The sequence below is a fragment of the Poecile atricapillus genome, chromosome 4 (genome assembly GCF_030490865.1).
Source record: "Poecile atricapillus isolate bPoeAtr1 chromosome 4, bPoeAtr1.hap1, whole genome shotgun sequence".
Taxonomy (NCBI): Eukaryota; Metazoa; Chordata; class Aves; order Passeriformes; family Paridae; genus Poecile; species Poecile atricapillus.
The window spans coordinates 17,487,080-17,509,928 of record NC_081252.1 but is presented as its reverse complement, the minus strand read 5'-3'; the positions used below and the strand labels follow the sequence as shown (position 1 = coordinate 17,509,928).

The window sequence follows — 22,849 nt, the reverse complement described above, 5'->3', positions numbered from 1 at the left end:
GGCCCGCCGCGCCGTCCGCAGCCCCTCCAGCCTCGGCTGAGCTCCACAAGTCTTTTGTGGAGCCATCTGAGCGCTTCCCACAGCGCTGGATCCCGGATCAGCGGGCAAAACGGGCTCAGCCCGCGGGGCTACCCTTTCCTTCCCAAAACAGCCCGGAGCCGCGTATAAACTCTGATCATATCGCTGCCGATGCTATCGCTACCTAAGGCAGGTTTTACTTCAGGAACTTGTCACAATATTTTCTTTTCGGTAGTTTAGACAAATATACAGGGATCTTAAATTTATCTAACAGATGAAGCCTCATTAATTAAGCGGGCCTGCTGAGTTTACAGCGGATTAGTTGTTGAGGCTGTTTTTGTTGCTTTTTTTTTTCCAAGGGACATTTTCTACAGCAGCTAGTCATCGCTATCAAGGTACATTGACTTCGGCACAGGGTGGGGCAGGGAGGTGTTAATGCTTGAAAAGATGCTGTTTTAAGATTACGTAGTCTTTAAAATAAAATTATTCAGATCTGATTTTTAGCTTCCCCCCCACCCCTGAGACATTATAAAAGGTCATTTTTTAAATTTTAAGATCTCCAGTTAAAGTAACATCGCAAGCAGAATGTAAGAGGTGCAGCCAGTATTTCATGTAACCAACCTCTCCTGTTATAAGGACTCTAAGAAAATCTCTTACATAAAGAGTAAACCATAATGCCTGCTCACAGCTAAGAAAACAACCTCTACCAAATACTGGGAAGCAGGAGAAAAGGAGGTTAACTATATATGTCAGTGTTCCCACAAAATAAGTAACAAGAATGGTAAGAATTAACAACTGTACTCAAAGACCCTATGTGCTGAACATGAAAACCAAAAATGCAGAATAATGCAGATCTGTAAGACTTTTCTTATGCTAATACAATACAAAGCAGAACATTTTAGATGGAAAATGCAATACAGAAACATATCAAACTAGCTTTAATTTCAAATTTATATTCTTTTCATCATTAAATGGTGTTTTTTAGTTATATGTGGAGGGATTAGTGAAACATAATAGAAGGAGTAAGCATATAAAAATTTTAACCACTATCTCATACTTAAAATAATTTCTAATATATTTCAAAAATCATTCAGGATCAAAAGAAAAGTTAAATCTCATTTATGATATCACATAAAATCACAATTCTAGTTAATTGCTTATACTAAAATCTAGCTCTAACAATTTGAGAGCACTGCTTTTCAAAATAAATTTTTTCCCTGACAGTATTTGATAATCCCAGCTTTCAGATCCACCAATGCCATTTTTAATACAGACAAGACCAATTTACTGAATAGGAACAAAGAACTGAACCAGTGCTTAATACACAAAGTATTCTCTCTACAGACAAGCAGAAAACCACTACTTCTTTCAGCAGTACTCTTCCCAAAGAAATTATTACCCACTTTAACATTAGGTAGGTATTCAAAAAACCAAGAGCCATGAGTATGCTTAAGTTGTGAGACTATATACCAGTTGTGTCCTACTTTTGAAATGTTGCTGTAACACTGCAGAAAATATTCAAGTGCAATGTTATTAAGCAAATTGCACTATATGCTCCCTTTGAAATTGTCATTTTACTAAAGGTTACTAGTTTTAACCAAAACACAAGTAATCAAGCAACTCGGAGCAAATAAAGTTTGTGGAAATTACCAAGTCAGCTCAGAAACATCTTTTAGAACGGCAATTATGTTTTATGCTTAGCCACAGTAAATAATAACAGGCCCTGTAAAATGTGTTATAGAGTAATATGACAGGAGCACTGCAAACTTAGAAGTGTAGGAAGTTCAGTGCTGTTTTACACTGACATTTGCTAAAATCAGGAAAGTAAAACGAAGTATTTGGACTAAAAACCTCGCTGAACTTCCTCATATTCACACAGTCCTGTGATTCAAGATGTCTCTATTTCAGACATGTCTCCCTAGAGCTTTATTTGCAGCGATCTAATTAACATTCAAGTAGGGTCGAATTATGGAAGAGGGAGAAAAAGGAGCAAGAAAGGAGGTGTCACCTATGTGAAGTTCAGCAACATATATGGTCAGTGGCGAAGTTATTAAAGCAGAAACACTGTCGCCCAATAGAGGTAAAGGAAGTCAAGTGAAGAATTAAAGGTCTTGGGTAATTTGTCATCATCTCTCAGAGCTCAGGGTCAATGATCTCTTACCTTTGGGTCGATTTTCTTAAAACTAGGATCTTCTTCATCCACCTCAAAGTAGAGCTCAGAAACAGTGATGGAGAGGGTGCCTTTCACTACCACGGACGGTGCCACAAGCTGAGCTGGTGTGCTGAGGGACACTGGACCTGGCAAAGCGGGAAAACACAGTGTTCAAACTGAAAAGAATGCGAGTACAAATTATCTGCTTTTCAAGCCAAGGACATTAAAATAAAGCAAAGATCACCGCTCTTCCTTAAAGAGCAAACCCCTTTTTGTCCCAGAAAAGAACATATGTAACAGATTTGCAGTGTCTGTGCTGCCGAACACTGAAGCAGCTGCAATTGCAAACTGCTGCATACATTACAGAGCTGGCTTTAGCATGGCAGCCTTCAGCTTTTACTCAGACCCGTTTTCTGCCCAAGAAAGTCCAAGAGTTGCACATGTTCTGTTACATGAAACATAGAGAGTGCACATATGTACACTTGAAATCTTACTCTTTGATGTGTTCTTTAGTTGCTGGGAAGTTTTGATAGCATTTCACAAAGATGAACCAAGGAGTCAAGGCTCAATGTTGTCTAACTGCAAAGTGCTCCCTCATGAATGCTGGGTATCTACTGTTAAGGTTGCACAATATTATAGAGCCCAAAGTAAAATGTTTTAAAGAAGCTTTTGATTCCACGTTAAATATTGTCCAAGCACTCCATACAGTGTTAGTGTAGCTTGGGGACTGTGGGAGTAAACAGCTGGAGGGTTGGTTTCCAACTGAATGAATTTTTATTGGAATAATCACTTCTCCACAGGGCTTATCACAGCAACAAATCAGACTACTACTGAAAACAGTAGGTTCAGCATTATATAAACTAACACATACAGAAAGAAAACAGGTTAGGTTTGTCATCCAGCTGATTAAGAGGCAAGGAAATGAAGTTACATGGCTGCAGTATTATCTGACTTTTGTAAAACAGTAGAAGATATTAAAGTGACATAGACAATTTTGTTTTAATAAAGCATCTATAAATGAGGTACACACGTTCAGGTAATCAACGTGAGAATAACTGACAAAAAATTCAGATGAATTGTCATTTCCATCGATTGTTAGGAGGGTGATGGTCCTTAATCTCGCATCAATCTCAATGTGTGCCACTAGGACAAAAGAAGAGATGCTCTGCTGAGATCAGAGCAGCTTTGCCCTCTATTCCCAATGTACAAATACATTGTGTCTGCAGATGGGCATGAGATAGCTGCGGAACTGCCATGATTTCCCAAAGCTCACCCACACAAATGGATGAAATAAGCAGCTATGTGTTCTTTTGCTGTCTCCCTTTGCCCCCTGTACATTAGCATGTAATCCAGAGGAGAAATAACATTTTTTCAATCACTCGCAGACATTCAATTACAGGGCAAGCAGACAGATGCAGAAGCTGGGGCAGCCCAGGTCCTGTAGAAGACCCCTGACAATTTCCACTTCATTTCTAACCCACACCACTTTATTAGTGAGGATTACTTCTTAATCCTATTGCCATTGTCAAGATTACATAATTAAACTCCCCTTTCACCTCTATTACAGTATGAATGTATTACTCAAACCAATGAATGAATAATAGAAGGGAACATGGAAAAGGGTGTTGAGAAGGAAGCTCGTGGTAGAAAGGGAAAAATGAAAGAGTCATATATTCAAAATAAAGATACAATAGAGAAATTCCTCTGCATCATTCTCCCATGACTTTACTTTACTTTTCCTATGCAGGTTTTCTTTTTCCTTATGCTGCATTTTTAACTTTGCGCTTTTTTTTTTTTTTTTCATGAAAAAGAGTGGAATGCAGTTCAGGGATAAGCAAAATGCCAATAAATAATCACTTCCAGCATTTTCAGTGAATTATCATATGCATGATCCGTATCAATGTAAGAGTATACTACCAGCTTCTCAGGGAACCAGAATTATCCAATAAACCATGTTTTTTTCTAAATTAAGTGTACATGGAATACCAGATGAGAAGCAAAAGAACACAGAGAAGTTTGCATTTTCCCTGTAAAACCCATGTTCCTCAAATAGCAATTGAGACACTATAACTGCCAGTCTTTGAACCACTGGTTGTGCTGGTTTTGCATTTTGAACTGTGCAGAAATGGACCCACTCCTCTGAGACTGCAACATCATCAGCAAAGGCTGCATTTGATTATGTAAAATTAATTAAGTTGAATGATTTGAAGTACTATTTCTTCAGGAAAAAAAACCAAAAACAAACCAACAAAAAAGGCTAATGAGACCATGGTCTCTGGAGAAAGAACTTCAGTGGAGGAATGTCAAGGGGCTTAAAGGAGTTAAACACAGTGAGTAAAATCCTTTACATGCAAGTAAATAACCAGTATGTAAAATTTTATAGACTTAGAAAAAAAAATTAAAGGTCTCCAAAGCCCTAAATTATAGACAGCTTGCCTAATTGTCCACTAGGCCTAATGATTTGAGTGGAACAAGGTCAAGAACACAAAAGAAGCCCTTTTCAATGTAGAGCTATTTTCTATAAGGAAGGTTTTCTATAATAGACATCTACTGCAAAAGCAAAAAGGCTGAGAAAGGAAACGCACAACTCTCCTCAAATAAACCTTCAGCATCTGAGGTGAACAGAAAATAATCTTAATGAAGCAGTTATGGGAAGTGTGTTAATTATCAGTGTGTATCCCAAACCATGGTTCACTGCAGAGATGGGGAGATCACAACTTCAACAGTAAAAAAGCTGAGGAGAAAATTAGATAGGTGAAGTTACCTGTCAAGTTCTCCACTTCTCTTTCCTCCATGAATGACATGATATCGTCATCACCTTCCAAGAGAATCTCGCTTTCTGAGTTCTGGTTTCCTAAAACTTGACTCTTGATGGACTGCTTCCCTTTGACAAGTATATCCTCATCGGGAGCTGAAATGAGACAAGGTGCTGTCTGTCAGGTCTCAGTGACAAAGGAGTGTAATTTCATTTTTTTAAATGTAAGTCCAGGAGGAAAACTGCTTAGGGACTAGCTGTGGGAAGTACCTGTCTTAATCCTCTAATGTTAGGACACATCTAGTTTTAATCCTATTAAGCCTGCTCAAAATTATCCAGTGCTCTCCACAGTGTTTAACTCTATTTCGAGTGTTACGACCAAGGGGAAGAGGATACAGCAGACTCCCTTCCCCTGCAGCCTTCCTTGGGAAGTGGAGCTGGAGGAGGGTCCCAGCTGCCCGGTGTGTCACCCTGACCCCCAAGCTCCAGCCAAGGACACGGGACCGCCGCCGCGACAGCCCCAGCACGGCGCTGGGAACGGGAGGCGCAGGACGGGGCCGGGAGCGGCGGGGCCAGCGCATGAGGCGGCCCGGGCCCTCAGTCCCCCGGCACCGGGGCTGCTCCTGCCGTCCCAGCGGGAACAGCCCGGCAGCGGGGACAAGGCGGAGCGGCGCTGGAGCTGCCGCCCCTCATCCCTCCCGCTCCCGTTGGCGGCAAGTCGAGCTGCTGAGGCAGAAAAGCCCCCACCCCTCCATGCCAGGGCGTGAGGGGGCCAATCTGCCCCGGGATGGCGGCTGGCACCTGCTCCCAGGGGGCACGGCCACACGCTACCCCGGCCTCCCACGGGGCATTTCTGGGCTCACGCTGGGATTTTCGGGATGGAAGGGAAATGGCCAAGCAGGCTTGGTGCCATGTTCCGCCCCGCACACGGTCACCGGGCCGGTGAATGTGTCCCCGCCGTGCCCGGGCAGTGACATTCCCGTCCCGCACGGCCCCGGGAGCGCTCCCACCGCCTTCCGGCACTGCCAACACGAAATCTGTTTTATTTAAATCACCGGCTCAAAGCAGCAACAGAAAAAGGGAAAAAAATTGAAAGGGGAGTATAAATAAATAAATAAATAAATACGTAAATAAGGGAAAGAAAGGTAATGACTCCCTCTATACCTACATTTAGCTGTGGTAATGCCAAAACACAGCAGTGTACGTGTCCAGGTTTTGTTGTTGTTGTTGTCTTGGGTTTTTTTAAGTTGAAAATAAAAATACTGTTTCGTAAAAAAAATACACTGAGAACACCAGTGGCACAGCTGTGTTTGAAAAACATTCACCAAACACATAAGGACCAACTAAGTTCAACACGCTGGTGGCTGCTTGCTCTGATTGCTGCCACACTTCAGCTGAAGTTGTACGGGCTCTCTCTGAAAATATGCTAATCTGCAAACATTTACAGAAGGCAGCGACTCCCTGGTGTCAATATATAAAGTTTAAATTGTTAAAGAAAATACATGCACATAAATTGTAAATAATAAAACTTTTCAGTTCAGTGAAAAAGTGAAAATGAAATCCACTCACCAGAATGAAAAAAAAAAAAACCCCACCAAAAAAACCCCAAAAAACCGAAAACACAAACACCCAACACCCCCCCCCCCCCCGCTATTAAAACTCTATCACAACAGCAACAAACTCCACATGACCTAATACTGGTTTCGGTTTAGGCCTTGACCTTACAAAAAAACCCAAACAACAACAACAAAAAGCAAACACAAACCTCCACCTCAAACCAACCAACCAAAAACCGAAATAAAAGGAAATGTAACTCACCATACAAAATAAAATGCAATTTACACATGAACCTTTTGCCCTAGCAACAGCTGTTGCTTGTAAGAAAGCCTTAAAAAAAATTATTGCAAGGCTTTAACTGCATTGTACAAACACAAATTTTCCTTTCTTGCAAAATATGCTCATGTAAATAATGATAACTCAGATTGTGGAGATGTTCAACGTGAGTTGAAAAACCTTCTTGTCAAGGAAAATATGCGGCTGATATTTAGGAAGGTTTTCCTGTAATTAACTCCCCCTTGAGGATTTTCAGTTAGCAGCAGTAAAATTACCATCAGTGTACTAACACACACCACATGCACTCCTAGTCATTGCCCTACAAGCACTCTCTTGAAGATCAAAAAAAGTAAAATAGAACAAAACCACCTCAAGATGAAGTCCGAGATAATAAATTATTTTTTCTTTCTTTTTCTTTTTTTTTTCTTTTTTTTTTTATTTTAATGCAGGCAAACTATTTGTTGTTTCAAAAACCTCATCTGCACTGTACATACCTGCCATTTTTTTGCTTCCTCTACTAGAATCTGTGTTATACTGAAGATGCTAATTTCAAACTAGCTCTCTACCTATTCTTACTTAAGACTGAATTGAGAGCCAAGATCAAAGGTTAATACTTTTATACTTAAAACAACTTGTCTAAAATGTTACTACGTCCTTGAGTCTTTAAGAAACAAACAAAAAAAATCAGTACAGCAGCTTCCAAACCAAAGATGACTGGAAAACAGAAATATTTCCCTGTTTCACTTACTCAGGTTTTAATTCTTTCCCCAACTACTGATATTCTGCTGATTCAAAACCATACATCTTATGTATGTACCTTTTTTTAATAGAAGATTTTGGACCCTGATTTATTTTAGTCCATTTTTGCAAACTTTTGTCATCTCTTTGCATACCATGTTAGCTACCAATATTTCCTGACATGCATGAAACACATGTTACAGTTAAATACAGCATAAACATGGGCTCTGGAAGATGCCTGTCTACACACCTGCAGGCCAGCAAGTGGAAGGCAATGAGACAGAGAATTCTGAACCAGAATGTGCTTTTTCTGTACTGATGTATATAAAGCAAATCTGCCTTTCCTGTACTGACATGCATAAAGCACTACATCTGCAACCAACACTTTCATGCTTATATGTGTATGTGCACAGAACAGGATATATTCCACATGGATGCACCTATTCTTCTGTAGATAAATGCACTGTTGTAGGGAGGCCATGGTCTAGTTCTCTTTATATATTTACTGGTTAGAGAGATGTATGATAGAGCATGACATCACACGACAAACTCCAATCCCACATGAGCACAGAGTTCAATTACACTGGATTTCATACTTCAGGTCACAAACCCTGCTCTACCTTCTCTAAACACTCTACCAGGCCTGCTTATGTTGGTGTGACCAGATCCTCTGGCTCCAACCCTGCAGCTCTAAGCACAAACTCCCACACACCTTTCCAAGATCAAGATCTCCAGGCATGGCCTATGTATTGCTCTGAACACAACAGTCTACCAGCACACAATTTAATTTTCTTCCCTTTTTTTGTAACTGGTAATTATACCAGGAAAAGCAACTCAATGAAAAGGTGCATTAAAAAACCCCTTACTATGTTTTTTTTTTTTTTTTTTTTACAAAGGGCTCCCAAAAGCTTCCCCCTACTCTCCTTATTTCTCTGAAAACATAACAATGGAAAAACCAATCACTTTCAAACCAAATTTTAAAAATATTATCCTTAAGACTTCTTCTTCATCCTTCTAGCTGAGGCAAAGCAAACTAACCAGTCGACTGCAGTACTGGAGATGATCCCTTGCTGGTCCCTTGCAGCCACAGAGTCCTGAACTCCATCTATTGCCTTGATGGAAATGTTACCGACTGTTTTAATCCCCCATCATAAAATTTTTAACAAACATCAGTTGGAAACCTCAATAAACCACTTGTTAAAAAGCTTGCTAAAGTATTTCTAGCAGCTAAAGATTCCCTCACAAATACTGCATTTTGAGGTCAATTTCAAAATACCAATAGGTTTTCTCTTCTTTTTTCTCCTCCACATGTATACAAGCTATTTTGGTTCCATTTCTATACAGTAGGTGACAGGAAGACTAGAAAAGAGTTAACTCCTTACATCCCAAATTTGCTACCACCTTCACCTCTCTTCGCTTTCCCCACAACACACCATTAGACTGACTTTTATAAATAGCCAGTTTGGAAGGATCCTTTTTTTTTCCCTTTTCCCTTTGAAAAATTACCTAAAGCCTTTTTTTCCCAAGCAAGTTAATGTGAACTTGGGAATGGCAATTAAATTGTCAGAATTAAAAAATTTGTTTTTAACTAGAAGGTAGCCAGAAGTATAGTCATGGGGCTGGTATTGATTGTCTGAACAGAGAACATTAGTCTTCAGGTATTTATTCTGCCACCTCTGCACCAGAGGTTCTCCTTCAAATCAAATCAATCCTTGGAAAAGATTGGTTCTTGCTCCTAAGACACATAACTGGGCTGCAACAGAGCTGATTGTTGTTGTTCTCTCAAGGTTTTACTGAACAATATCTAGGCTTCCAATTGTTTCTGAATCATTTTCACAGCTGCAAATTGGGATGATTCCTACACTGGGAGTTCTCTGGGGTGGAGAATACATCTGGTTGTGTTTGAAAGACACCAAGCAGTTGATAATGTGTATCTTCTAATGAAAGTGAGCTAAAACCCATGTTATCAAGCATGGTTACTGCTTGTACTGTTCCATTATTTATGTGTTATTTTCCCCTGCGTCCCTTTTAGCAAAATCCCTTATGTCCAATTTCAGATTTTGGTCTGTGATGTTTTGAAAAAACTTAAACAGGCAGTAGGAAACCTTTTATACATTACCTAAAAATGCTTTTGCTTCAGAGGCATGTAAAATTAATTGAAATGGAATAATTAATGATAAATTATTGATAAGAAATCATAACATACTGGGGCAAATACTCTGTAAATCCTAGGGATATCTACATCATGCAAGTCTGGTTCCAAGAAATCTGAGAACAACTGGAATTTCTGAGATGAAATTGGTTAATATCAGAAGTTTACAAACACAATTCAGAAAGAAATGGATCAAGTGGCCACTCCAGTTGATCTTTTTGACAAGTGTACCTTCTAAAACTCAAGGAAAAAAATACTCAAAACAAACTAAAAACAATACACCAAGAAAGCCAAATCCAAAATGAAACAATAGAAATCCCAACTTCTTTGCACTCCTATACATTCTACATAGTTTCCAGTCGAACTTGAATTTGTACTTTGGTCATTTATTTTACACCTTGCCAGTGGAAGTTCTTGGAAAAAGACAGTTGCATGTGTACACACACTCAGGCAGATAACAACTATAATTTCAGAAATCACATTAAATAATGACTTGGGTAAACTAAAATATTCACTGGATAAAGAAACAGAAGGACAACAGATAACAAAGGCAGTATGAAAATTCTGAATAAAACAACATCAGGAAATTAAACAAAATAGAAGACTGTTAAGGATGTTAAAATCTGAATAGAAAGGCAGACAGAAAACAATTAGATCTATTTAAATGACCAGAGTTAGTTACCAGCTGTGCTTATTAGCTACTTCTGAAATAGGGCTACTTTTATTCATTCTTCCTTTATATTGACAAAAATCGTTCTCCTGTCAATTACAAACTGATTATAAGCCACAGCCCTTGAAATACAGCATGGATTAGTAAAAATATCAATTAGTATGAAATATGAATAATTGAATTACTGTGTCTTTACTTGTGGAAGAATTAGTTACACAAATTTAAATGGTTGCATTAAATATTTTTCAGTAAGAATAAAAGTATTTTTTAAATTCTGATAAACAGCATAAAGATTAAATCTGAAAATACAACTAGAATACATCAAACTGTTATAAGATCTATTTAACTTAAAATACACGTAATATTAAAGGGGGGCAGAAGTTGTTGTTCATCCATGGAGTATTAAACAGAAAAGACCTTAGTGCTCTAAAGTCCACGGTATAAGAACAACATGTAGTATTAAGAGTAACAACCCCAAAGCAAAAAGTGGGTTAATTAATTCTACATCTTGCTCTTCTTTCTATAGTCAAAGATGTAGGGCTCTACAAACATTGCTTTCAGATCACTTTATTGACTATTCTCTGTATGGTCATTTATTTCGGAGAACTGATGTCACATTTGGCATTTTATCAGCTGACATATTGTAGACATTTTCTCCCAGAAATGGCTCTTTAAGGCTGAGTGCAAGAGGTTAAGATGCCTGACAGAAACCAACTTTATGACAGTGATGTTCTTCTACATTCATACAATGCTCTTAACAATCTAAAATCAGCATAAAATCTATCCCCATGCACAATTTGTGTAGTCATATGTATGCACATATGTATGCAGTAATTCACAAGCTAAAAAACCAAAAAAAAACAAAAAAAAAACCCAAAACAAAATCAAACCAAAACAAACAAACAAAACCCCACAAAAAAACCCCTTCAAATTTAAATTATTTGCTCCATGACTTCAACGTGAAGGGTACTCAGCTTTAATTATAAGCAAATTATTTTTAAGTACAAGACTTTTCTACCTTATTAGTGTACACTCAGTAGATAGCAAAGACACAAAATTCTGTACTAAACCCCAAAGTTCATTGGCTTTGGGTGTGGTTTTGTTTGCTTGTTTATATTTTGATTTACTACAGAATTCTCAAACTGACTATTGTATTCACTAGGTAAATACATTCCCCTCTAGAATGGACATAGCACCTTATATCTGACTGATCCCAGGTTATGAAATAAGAAGTAATAACTGCAAAATAAAGCAATCTCCTTTTTTTAAAATCGCCAGGTAGAAATGATCATTACCATTCTGCTGCTTGAGCAATACTTTGCACATCAGCATTTGCTACTCTTTATTCCATATCAAATTCCTGCAGAAAAATTTGAGGACTTAAGCAAAGGTACAGTTTAGCTTATAGAAGTATTATTTCTCTTTTAGTGTATCTGTAACAATAGGCAGATATATGCTAACTGAAATAACTGGTGTGGATTTTGAACCAGAACAATTCTTCTTCTGCAGTTACTGAAGTATAAACAGATAATTTAGACGGAAGTCTGTCCCGGGATTAATGGCAAAATTGCATCCAGTTTTCTTCTGTCTAGCTGGGGCTGTGCTGTAATTGTTGTACACAAGGTATGCACAGCGTGCCAGCCCAGCTGAGATGGAAAGAAGGGGCTGAGCAAACACCAGCGCTGCTGCTGTGAGGGAACGGCCAGGTTATCTCTGTACGGAAAACACGCCTGAAATGCAAAGCCAAGAGCCTTTGCTTTGGGCCCATTTGCTAGCATCCTACAAGGAAGAACATCCAGCCTTTCCCACCACATCCTGTAACCTGCTGCTGGTGGCAGGAGGAAGATTTTACACTGACCATGTTCTCCGGCTGCCCTGAGTGTCGCTTCAGGATGTGTCGATCCGAGGGGGTTACGCACAAATCGTCGCCGGCGCCGCAAGTCATCTTCCCAGTAGTCGAGGCGCCAGAACTCATGAGGACGACTACAATGAAACAGAGGAGCCACATATGTTAGCAATTATCAACCAGCATGGTAGCGCTGAATTTCTGCATAAAGCTCTCCTTGTTTGCGCTGCTTTCACCTTTTTTTTCCTAACCTCCCCCCCTTTCTGCAATCTTTTACTTAGGTATGTCCTTGAAAATAACAATATCACCTTCCAGTCTAAGGAACTCCTTTCCCTTTTTTCTTGGAAGGTGAAATGAGCACTAAATACATCATTTTGAAATGAATTGCTGACAGTGTGATCAGTTTCCCCACACTCTAGTGGCATGTGCTCCGATTTCAGCCTCATTTCAGCCTCAGCAGGGCACCTTTCTCAGTGACTGCATTTATAAACCAGAATAGGGAAAAGGCTATTATAAATATGGTATAGCATTACCTATATTAATCAAAGTCTGTCCCCCTTCATTTTTCTTCCTAATTTGTGCCTTTTTGCACAAGGTCAGTAAATCATGCCATGAATTCTTGGTCCAGAAAGTGTTAACTTTAATGAATACCTCAGTTACATGGTTATGTATGTGATAATAAAATATTACTCTGTTTAGATGTGCAGGAATTTAATTAAAATAATCTCTTAAAATATTCATTACATTTAGCCCCTGAGGCTTAGAACAACACGAGGAAATGCATTTCTTTTCCATTTACTGTTTTTAAATAAACCATTCCAGGAGAGTGAAACAGCAATCTATTTTTGAGCAAATCAGATTGCATTTCTGGTTTATGTAGTTGTGTTTTTACATTTAACTAAAAACTACATGTTATGATGTGTAATAATGGCTACATAGCATACTTTAAAAAATTACATCTAGAAAAGGTTATATCAAATTCATTATTTTCCATTTTACACTCCAAATACACGTAGATCTTTTTAATACAGTCATATATAAGTGCCAGTTACTATCTGTTTAGATGATCATGAGTGAATACCACTGTAAAACAGTATTTTAGGCCAGAGAATGTACAAAAGGCCAATTTCAGGTATGGAAAAAAAACAAACGGAAAATATCTGAGGCACAGATTAGCCGTGATACCCTAAAAACGTGTACGTCCAGATTAAAAAACCTGGACTTTGTTTCTTTACAGAATAATTAATAAAGTTGTATTAAAACAATAGATGAAAATGCAGATGTATAATCCATTTCTGATCCAGGAGCTAATAGAAAGTATACCTGTCAACACTGACAAATGAATAGGCATAACTAATTTACAGATCACAACATTAAGAACACTTCGTAGTTCTGATGTTTAAAGGCAGAGATTAGCTTTAGTTAAGGTAAATCAAGGTTTCAAACAAATGTAGTAACGAAAGCCAGTATGATTTGCATAACACTACTCTCAAACATGATTTATAGATATTAAAAATTCCTACTGAAAATAATTTTATTAAAATGGAGACTGTCTTTGCGTTCTTCATTAAAATTCTATGCCTATTTCTAATACCAAAGAAAAGGCAGTGTTATTCTTCATCTTCCTAATTGCTTAATTTCAGAAAAATATTAAAGTATTGGAATCAAATTCCCCAGTATCTTATTTTCACACTTGTCTGTATTACAGTCATGCTAAAATTGGGCTGCTCTGATTGTAAGACCAAATGTTTTTGGAATAATTAACCAAAGAAAAACTACAAAATACAGTAAGATATGGGTTTATTCAAAGGTCGATTAATAACTTAAAATTCCCCATTAGTGATTATAGAAAAAAGGCAGAACACAGCTGGCTATGTGCATGCCTTTGATAGTCGTAGAGCATGGATAAGCACTTCATCATTCTGCCTTCCTACATTTATCTGTTAAAATTATTATCAAATATCAGCCAGGATGCAGTCGTGAATCACAGCCTGCTCCTCGTCTTCAGGGGAATGATACAATGAGGGTCTATTCATCAGGGTGGCAATCGGCACAAGTAATTAGTTCCCTGGACTGGGATCTCCTACAAAGCTTATTTCAGTCGGCACCACAAACATATGACAATGAAAAGCTAATGGAAGCTGCTAAAATTTGTTAACCTCTTCTGCCATCAATCCTTCTGGTGTTCTGGTGTTCTGCAGTATTATGCAAAGATAGTAAATTATTAATTTGTCATCCATCTACCTCGCCACAGTTTGAGAGAATTAAGTGATGCCATTCTTCTGGATAACAAATACAATTATAGCACATTACAAAACTGTGCTAAAATTATTAAGAAAATAGGTAACAATGATCAGGCATGAAGTATCGTCCTGAAACATAATATATCTTTAGTCCCTTGCTTTTATTTTCAGTTCTGCATATGAAATTTGCATAGGATCCTATCTCCTTCAGTGGTGGTGTTCACACACAACTACATAACCAATATTAAACTGTATTTTCGTATTTGTAAGTATTGTACTGTATTTCGTATTGTAAGTATTGGCAACCGCTGCCTTACCAAGGGAAAAAAATAATAATTATCTACTCTTTGCACATAGAAAAACATCCAACAAAACTCTGCAAAGCCAAAAATTAACACCAGTGTTGACTAATTGCTACAAATGAGCCATTTTTGAGAGCAGCAACTAGAAAAAAAATGCATTTTTGAACCAATATAAACCAGTTTCTATTAGAACCAATATAAACCAGTACATCACACAGCTACTCCAGCACTGCCTTATTAGTAAGTGCAATTAACCACTGAAGTCCCATCCCCAAAAGGCAATGCTGTACCATACTTTGTACCTCTGCAACCAGGCGGAGACAGACAGAAATATTGCTCTGATTTGGGCAGAACTGACTGCTGGCAGACTGAAGGAGTGTGAAGCAAAGGGCCAAGGAGGCAGATTTTGGGGATACTACAGTGTCTACAGGGGACATTTGACAGCAAGAGTTCCTGTTAGTTAGGCTCTGAAGTAAAGGCTGCCATACGGACTAAAGGTGCTATATGGACTGGATCGATGAACCTAAGTACTCAATTAGTCTAAGTGCAAGAGCAACATCACTCAGGGGATCAGGGATTTATGAATTATAAATCATATCATTTGCATGGATTTGTCAGAGCCCCTACCAACATGATACACAGTAATTAGTGGTTCCTTAGTAACGATATTGACTGAATGGAAACAAAGATTTTATATTAATTGTTTTATTCAAACAGCATAACCTTTATATTGCTTTATTTTTCCAACCGTTTCCCAAATTACCGGACTATGTACTCAGAATTGAGTACTCTCATTCCCATGCACCTAATTTAATTGTTAAAATTGCACAGAGATGAGATCAAATTTTAAATGACCAATAGAACCCATTTCCTCAGGACTTTGTGACGTGAAAAAAATAAGCCACTTCACTGTGGGCAGAGAGGAAAAGTCTAAATGCTCATTTATCTCCACTCTCAGAACAAGAAATCTGTATTTCCTACCAGTTTCAAAGATTAGGACAATTAGAGACAAATACCAACTGCTACACTAGTTTTATTATGGTATCATAGCAAAGGTATTTTAGGCATAAAATAGGAAACTACCTATTTGCCCTCATATCCTTATAGATTTAAATTGAACCTATGCCATGCCAGATAATATTGAGAGCATCATGCAATTGCTGAAGAATTACACCATGTATTTTGAGATACTCTGCTATCCCAGAAAAGAAACAAGTCAGCACACCAGTGTGGGTGGTAAAGGGACTGTGTGAGGTAAGGAAGAGAAAAGAAAATGCAAACCTACAAAAGCAACATTTTGAAAGGTCTTAGAGCTGTAGTCAAGCTACCAGCTGAGAATGGATTTCAGCACACCACAGAAGCCCCCATTCAGATTCTTAGATGAGCAAAGTAGCAAATAAACAAATACAGAACATGAAAGGGAAACAAAGAAATTTAAAGAAAGGCAAAAGAGCAAAAGAGTGTTATAGATATCTTCAGAGACAGAGGATGGCTAGAGCTCTGAAAGACCTATCTAGAAGGCTTTCCTAACCTTAAAGGCAAGAAAACTTCCACAAAAGGCAATCACAACACACTTAAAAGCAGAGAAGGCTGCATGAAGATACCAAGATAAATTTTGCGATGATACACTTCTTGTCAGAACTCTAACTGAAGAGCTAAGCAGGTGAGTCAATCTCCACACCTAATCAATCCTTGGTCTCTTCACTAAGATTGTCAGCAAAGCAATCAATCAGTGGTGAAAATTTCTAAGGTGTAGATGCTCAAACACAGAGACTTAGGCTAAATTAGTTTCATAGACAGCCAAAAACAGTGGCAACACCACTCATGCATCAGGAACAGTACAGATCTGAAAGAAAATGTAAAAGAAGGCAGCTCCACAATTTCTTCATCACCAACCGCATGTCTACTCCAAGTTATGGTTATAATTTATTACACACTTTGGTTGTAATGGCTCATCAAATGCAGAATATCAGGTGCTCCTTCTAAGTCACACAAAAAAGCAATCAAAGAACACAAATAGTGGTGCCCATCTTTAAAGGAAAGATAAACCAGATTATTTTAACACTGTTCAGGAATGCTTCTTGGTCTACATCTAGGTAACTTCAGCTTCCATGTAAAATGTTTCAAGAAGTCAAACCAGATATCTTCTGCAATACACACAAACATTTTTCTCCAAAAAGCCAAAAAATAAAAACAAACCTAAAAAAAAAAATCCAACAATAAGCATTTGCACTTGAATCACAGAACCACAGAACTGTTTGGGTTGGAAGGGACCCTAAGGATAATCCAGTTCCAGACTCCCTGCCGTGAGCAGGGACACCTCCCACTAGACCACATTGCTCAGGGCCCCATCCAACCTGGCTCTGACCACTTCCTGGATGGGGCATCCACAATTTCTCTGAGCAACCTGTACCAATGCCTCACCACCCTCATAGTGAAGAACTTCCTCTCAATATCTAATCTATACCTGCCCTCTTATTGTGAAGCCACCAACCTTTGTCCTGTCATTACATGTTATTGTAGAAAGACCCCCTACATCTTTCTTGTAGCCCCTTTAGGTACTGGAATGTGCTGTAAGATTTCCCTGAACTCTTCTCCAGCTCTAAGAGCCTCAACTCTCTTAGCCTTTCCTCACAGGAGAGGTACTTGAGCCCTCTGATCATCTTCATGGCTCTCTGGACTCACTCCAACCAGGCGCATGTTGAGGACCCCAGAGCCAGATGCAGAACTGCAGGGGGCTCTCACCAGAGCAGAGCAGAGCAGAAGAATCCCCTCCTTCCCCTGCTGCCCACATGCTTTGGATGCAGCCCAGAATGTGTTTGGCTTTCTGGGCTGTGAGTGCACACTGATGGGTCATGTCCAGCCTCTCCTCCACCAGCATCTCCAAGTCCTTCTAGGCAGAGCTGCCCTCAATCTGTTCATCTCTCAGCATTGATTTGATTGTTAATCTAAAGGTAAAAGTGCTGAGGTTTTGGAAAATACTGCAAAACCTTTGGTAGAGTACCTCCAGCAGACTGCAGGGCTTCTTGTAATGTAAGAGGCTGCCTGATCTTGCAAATTGAAATCCATTATATTTCCATTGCATTCAGATGGATGTCCAGAATATTAACTAAAAACTCTCATATTTTGTATGCAATAGTAAAATGCAAGGTATATTCCACTGATTCGATAAAATGTAATTTCAGAAAGCAAGTGAAACATTTTCTGAAGCAATTCAATACTCTTGTAATGAGCTTTCACAAACTGATCTAAAAAACCAAGTTACACCAGACCACACAAGGAGCATACTACTAGCCACACGTCACTAAACATTTATCCAAAAAATGTTTTGTACATATCTAGATATATTACTGACTTGTAACATAATCAAAAATATATAACATACTTCGGAGAATAAAACATTGACCTTGATGATGGCAAAGCAACCGCTGACAATGTTAACAGGCAAGTTCTCAGCAGCATTACCAAGTTCCACATTTCATGCAGAGATCCCATGCACAAGTGTTTGCCACGTGGCAAATCAGACTACTGATGCAGTAGGAAATATTACTTTTTCTGTAAATCAGTATTGAGTCAAAGTTGCAGCTAAAATATTACTCAGCCAGCTACACTCTGTGTGTATTTCATAGCACTTCACTGATAATGTATCTACTTCAGGATTAATTAATGAAAGATTAATTAAATCCCAGTAAGTGCACTGAGATTTTCAGAAATGCTGCCTACGTTACCTGTACTTTCTTCAATGGCACAACCTGTTACAGTACAACACTCTCCCTCTCTCAGCTGCATTCACACAAGCATTTGTGTGGCCACTCTAAACCAAACCACAGTAACCAGCTGAGATTATTAGAGCTCATTGTTTTTATTCTGTTCTGTATCAGTGACTTGTTCACCCTGCAGCCTCACCAGCTACTATGTGACTAGAATTAAGGGAAAGAGATGTGCAGGTGAGAGAAAAGAATGAAAGGATGAGTAAGAATATAAAAAAGACATATGTTATCATACGCTAATATTAACAGAATGTCTGCCTTTTCATGTTATCTTCATTTTCCCCACACACAGACATTCATATTCCATAGTTTCAGGATACAGACCTTCACAAATGGAAAAAACTGGGAATCCTTAAGGGAAAAAACGTCATGTGCAGGCAGGCTCTTAATCTCGGCCACAGTTACTGCTGCAGTGACAGGAACTGGTCATAACAAAGGCCCTAGGCTCTGAGTACAACTTCTTTGGCATAATATCAATTATGCAGAACACTAATGTAATCCATTAAATCAGCATAGTCTGTTTACTTCTTCTAACCCTTCTCCAAGAAAACATTTGGCTTTGTCTCTAAAGGATTTTTTTTTTCCTAAAGGGACCTTTGCCTTTATCTGAGCTTCAGTTTTATCAAAAGGTGAGTGTGAAGGGGGGGGGTTCCTGAAGAGAGAGTAGTGTCATTCTTCTTTGAGTCCTTCAGAAGAAAAAGATGTGAAAAGCAGACTGTGAACTTTAGGCACAAAATGTGCATGGACTTAGCACAGAACTCTGAGGACTCGGCACAGTCACAGGGGACCTTTGTACAGTTTAAACCTCAGGTGCTTCCAGTGTAGAGGAGAAGGTGGCAACGCCAGCTAGGGAAGCCTGTCATAACAGATGATTCATGCTATTTCCCCATATAAATGTGACAGTACAAACAGCACAAATCTGTAATTCCTAGATTTTGCATTTTAAAAACCGGTAGAAATGCTGTTAGTATGCTTCTATATAGCAAATAGGAGATTATCTCTTTTTCTCACCCATTAGGCACCTCAGCTAAAACTCCTTGCCCAGAACTCCCAATTTCTGTGTTTTCATGGAATTGTACCAAAAATCCATTCCCACCTAACTAGCATGCAAACAAAACCAGAACAACAATGCCACTTTCAGATACCACAGAGACTCTTTTTTGCACTGACAAGCTTTGAATTCCTCATTTAAAAAGCAATCAAGAAAAAATGTTGACTATAAACGTTTCAGTCTCTTTTTACACATTATAAAGCACCATGTCAGGGAAGACAAGCCCACCTTTAAGGTGTTGCTGTCCTAGATAATGGTATTATTAACCTTCAGTTTAAAAACAGTTCTGTTTATGTATGAGTTTATGTATGCTCTTCTTTGATCTTTATTAACCCCTTGGTAGCTAACCACAGTCCCAGCTTTTTGGAGCATTCTTTGAAGTGCTGGCATTCCAGTGCACACTCATACTTCAAAGAGGGCTCACTTAAGCACATGGTGCAGTTCTAATCACGTATTCTGCAATCACTATCTTATCTTGGGCTGATCATATTATGATCAGTCTAAAATAAAGCTGCATTCCGAAGATGTCACCATGAGACACAGTTCAATCCATGCTGCATTTCTGTCAAGATTAATTATAAATTGACTGAAATGAAAACTCCTCCACTTTTCTACCAGAAGTTAACATGAAAACTTTCTTCCGGCTTTCAGCAAAATTAATTCAGATGTGATTTAGACATGGAAGAATGAACGTACAGCAAATTTGCAGCTGGATGCTTTGGCTCAGTTGTTCATAAATCTCTGCAAATCTCGCACATCCTACACCAAACTGCAGTCAACAGCATTTGTTTTGAAAGTAACTACAGCTCATATAGACCTTGTAAACTGCTATTCATATTGAAAATAACAGTAATTCCCACAATATACAAAAAATAGGTACACTGCACCTTGCTGGAGGCTTTTTGCTGTTTGTCTGATAATGTGGAATTTTAGTCTGCAATACTTGGTCACCCCTTCCTTGCCAAAATGAGCAATGGATTGTAAGAATAAATGTTGAAGGATACAATATGACAAAGGAGCCATCTCAATCTTAGCCATTCCTCTTGGTTCTGATGCTTTCACCTTAAGCACATGCATAGGAAGTTACCTATTTATTTTCCCACTAATTACAGCAACAGCAGGTTTTCTATGAGGAATAATGTACTTTGAAATATTATTATTAAGATTAATTCTTTACAGTAGCTTGGAATTTGACATCACCATCTTTCAGCATTTGTGGATATAATACAGATCAACTTTTGACCAAAACAAGAAAATCTGGTCAGTTCTGTGATATTCTTTGTATATTGTTCTGACCCCAAAAGTATTAAACACGGGAATTACAGTACAGCTTTTCCCAAAACTCTTAGATTTGACCTGCTGCAAACATTCCATCTCTTCTAGAAGAAACAGGATGAAATCACACTCCCATATATTTACACTTTAAGAGCTATGGCTAACCTGTATCTTTTTTTTATTGCTCTCTTAACAGCTGGATACTTTTCTTGCTTCCATAAAAATGTAATAGTGCACCCCTCTGATTCAATAAATACTTTTCTGCACTATGTTCTTCTACAGGAAGTTTGGGCTTTTTTTCTCTTTTGTATATATTTTTTCTGAGTCCTCTGACAGAAAGGTCTAAAGTAACTGGGGGGTTTTATTTGATTTTTTTGAGGGATTTTTTCTTTTCTTGTGGTTGTTTGGTTTGGTTTTGTTTGGGTTTTTTGAAGTTAAAATTACTATCTATTAACCAAATTAACTCAGCGATTCAACAACTACCACAGAGAGGAACAACAAAGATGACTGAGACTTGGGTACAACTTTTTCTCTTTTTTTTAGCATACAACAATAAAGAGAGGACAAACCTCCCTGAGGTCCCCAAATGCCTAAATATTAAAAATATATTAATTTTATCTTTTTATTGTGGACAGAATTTGAGTGCACCTAGGGACACAAGGAAATTCCCCCTGCAACCTCTTGCTTAAGCACAAATTAATTTAAATATCCTTGCACCTCTGCTTAAAATTGTGGAAGGGGGAGTAAGCAACTCTCAAAGGTTCACAGCACAGTTGGCTACTGCTAAACAGCACCTTGGGAAAGGAATTCTCAATTCAGATTGCAGGTTAGGATACTGACGCCTTAGAGACATCCAACTTCAATATCACCTGCATTTCTACTACTCTCTGATACAATCAAAATCAAAGCTTTAAAAAAAAGAGATCCCAATCAAAATCAAATGAAATGAAGTATGATTTAATTTAAAGGTTAACACTTCTGTCTGAGATTTAATTCAGGATTTAAAATCTGAGGAGACCAAAATCTGGGAAATGACTTGTGTGATGATTGCAGGAACACATGTAAGAGAGAGCTGAAGTAACTGCAAACATTGTACTGCACTCTGAAACAGGAAACAATAAGCACAAGGCAGCAAGACCACTGAGAAGCACATGGAGCAAGACTCCTGTTTCCATACTAGCCCAGCATCCTTAGGAAACAGCAACAGGACTCAGGACTTTAAAAAGGCATAACTTATCAAATAAATTTCTCCCTTGAAAGCCTTGCAAACCATCTCTAAAAAAAACCAACACAGTACTGAATTAAGATGAAGCACCATTTCCTGGACTACACAAAGAATTCTGTATTTACTGAAGGTTTAAATAAAGGAAATGGTAGCCTGCAAACACACCTTCTCTCCTGTTATATGCGATCAACAAAGCAGGAGAAAAAAGGTTGGCAATTTATAGGCGCTGCAGAGGGGACCAAGTTCAAAACTGTTACTTGACAAGGTCCTATTAAAACTATTTAACTTACTGAACAGACTCTTGAGATCCACTGGAAGGTTGTGAAAGGTTGAGGAAGCCCTCATGACATTCACAAAACAGAAGTGGGGAAGCCATCCTTATCAATGTTACAAAACCTACCAAAGGACTACTTGCAGTAAAGAATGAGCAATGTTAAGTGCTAAACCACCCAAGGTTCCTTTGATAGAATAATCCAAGGGTTTAGCCCAGGATAAAACCTTGTACACTGATACATCAGAAACTGCTAACTGAGAAGATGCAACTTCCTTTCCACAGGTATGCCAAGAGAGAAATGTAGCAACAGAAAACTTCCTAACAAACACTTGGACCAATCAATACAAGAGATAGTGTAACATTCTTTCCTCCACGTATTCTAACTTTATCCTCAAGACTAATACTAAATGTTAAATCCAACATTATAAAACAGCATTGATAAAAGGACTGGAAAATTAAAGTTTAAGAAGCAACAAACCAGGAAATGCTTCCTGTTTCATTTGGGGGATTTAAACATGAGCATAACACCCAAAACTTCTTTCCTT

At 38.4% G+C, this 22,849-nt stretch overlaps 1 protein-coding gene across 3 annotated transcripts in view; it reads right to left on the bottom strand.

Moving 5' to 3' along the window:
• The window catches only part of LRBA (LPS responsive beige-like anchor protein), a 367,953-nt gene that overhangs the window by 165,268 nt on the left and 179,836 nt on the right, over positions 1-22,849 (bottom strand). For all 3 annotated transcript variants that reach the window (XM_058837408.1, XM_058837411.1, XM_058837409.1), the window contains exons 38-40: positions 12,177-12,301; positions 4,935-5,081; positions 2,180-2,316 (exon numbers count right to left, since the gene is read on the bottom strand). In XM_058837408.1, coding sequence (XP_058693391.1) covers positions 2,180-2,316; positions 4,935-5,081; positions 12,177-12,301 — 409 coding nt within the window. The remainder of the gene's footprint in view (positions 1-2,179; positions 2,317-4,934; positions 5,082-12,176; positions 12,302-22,849) is intronic.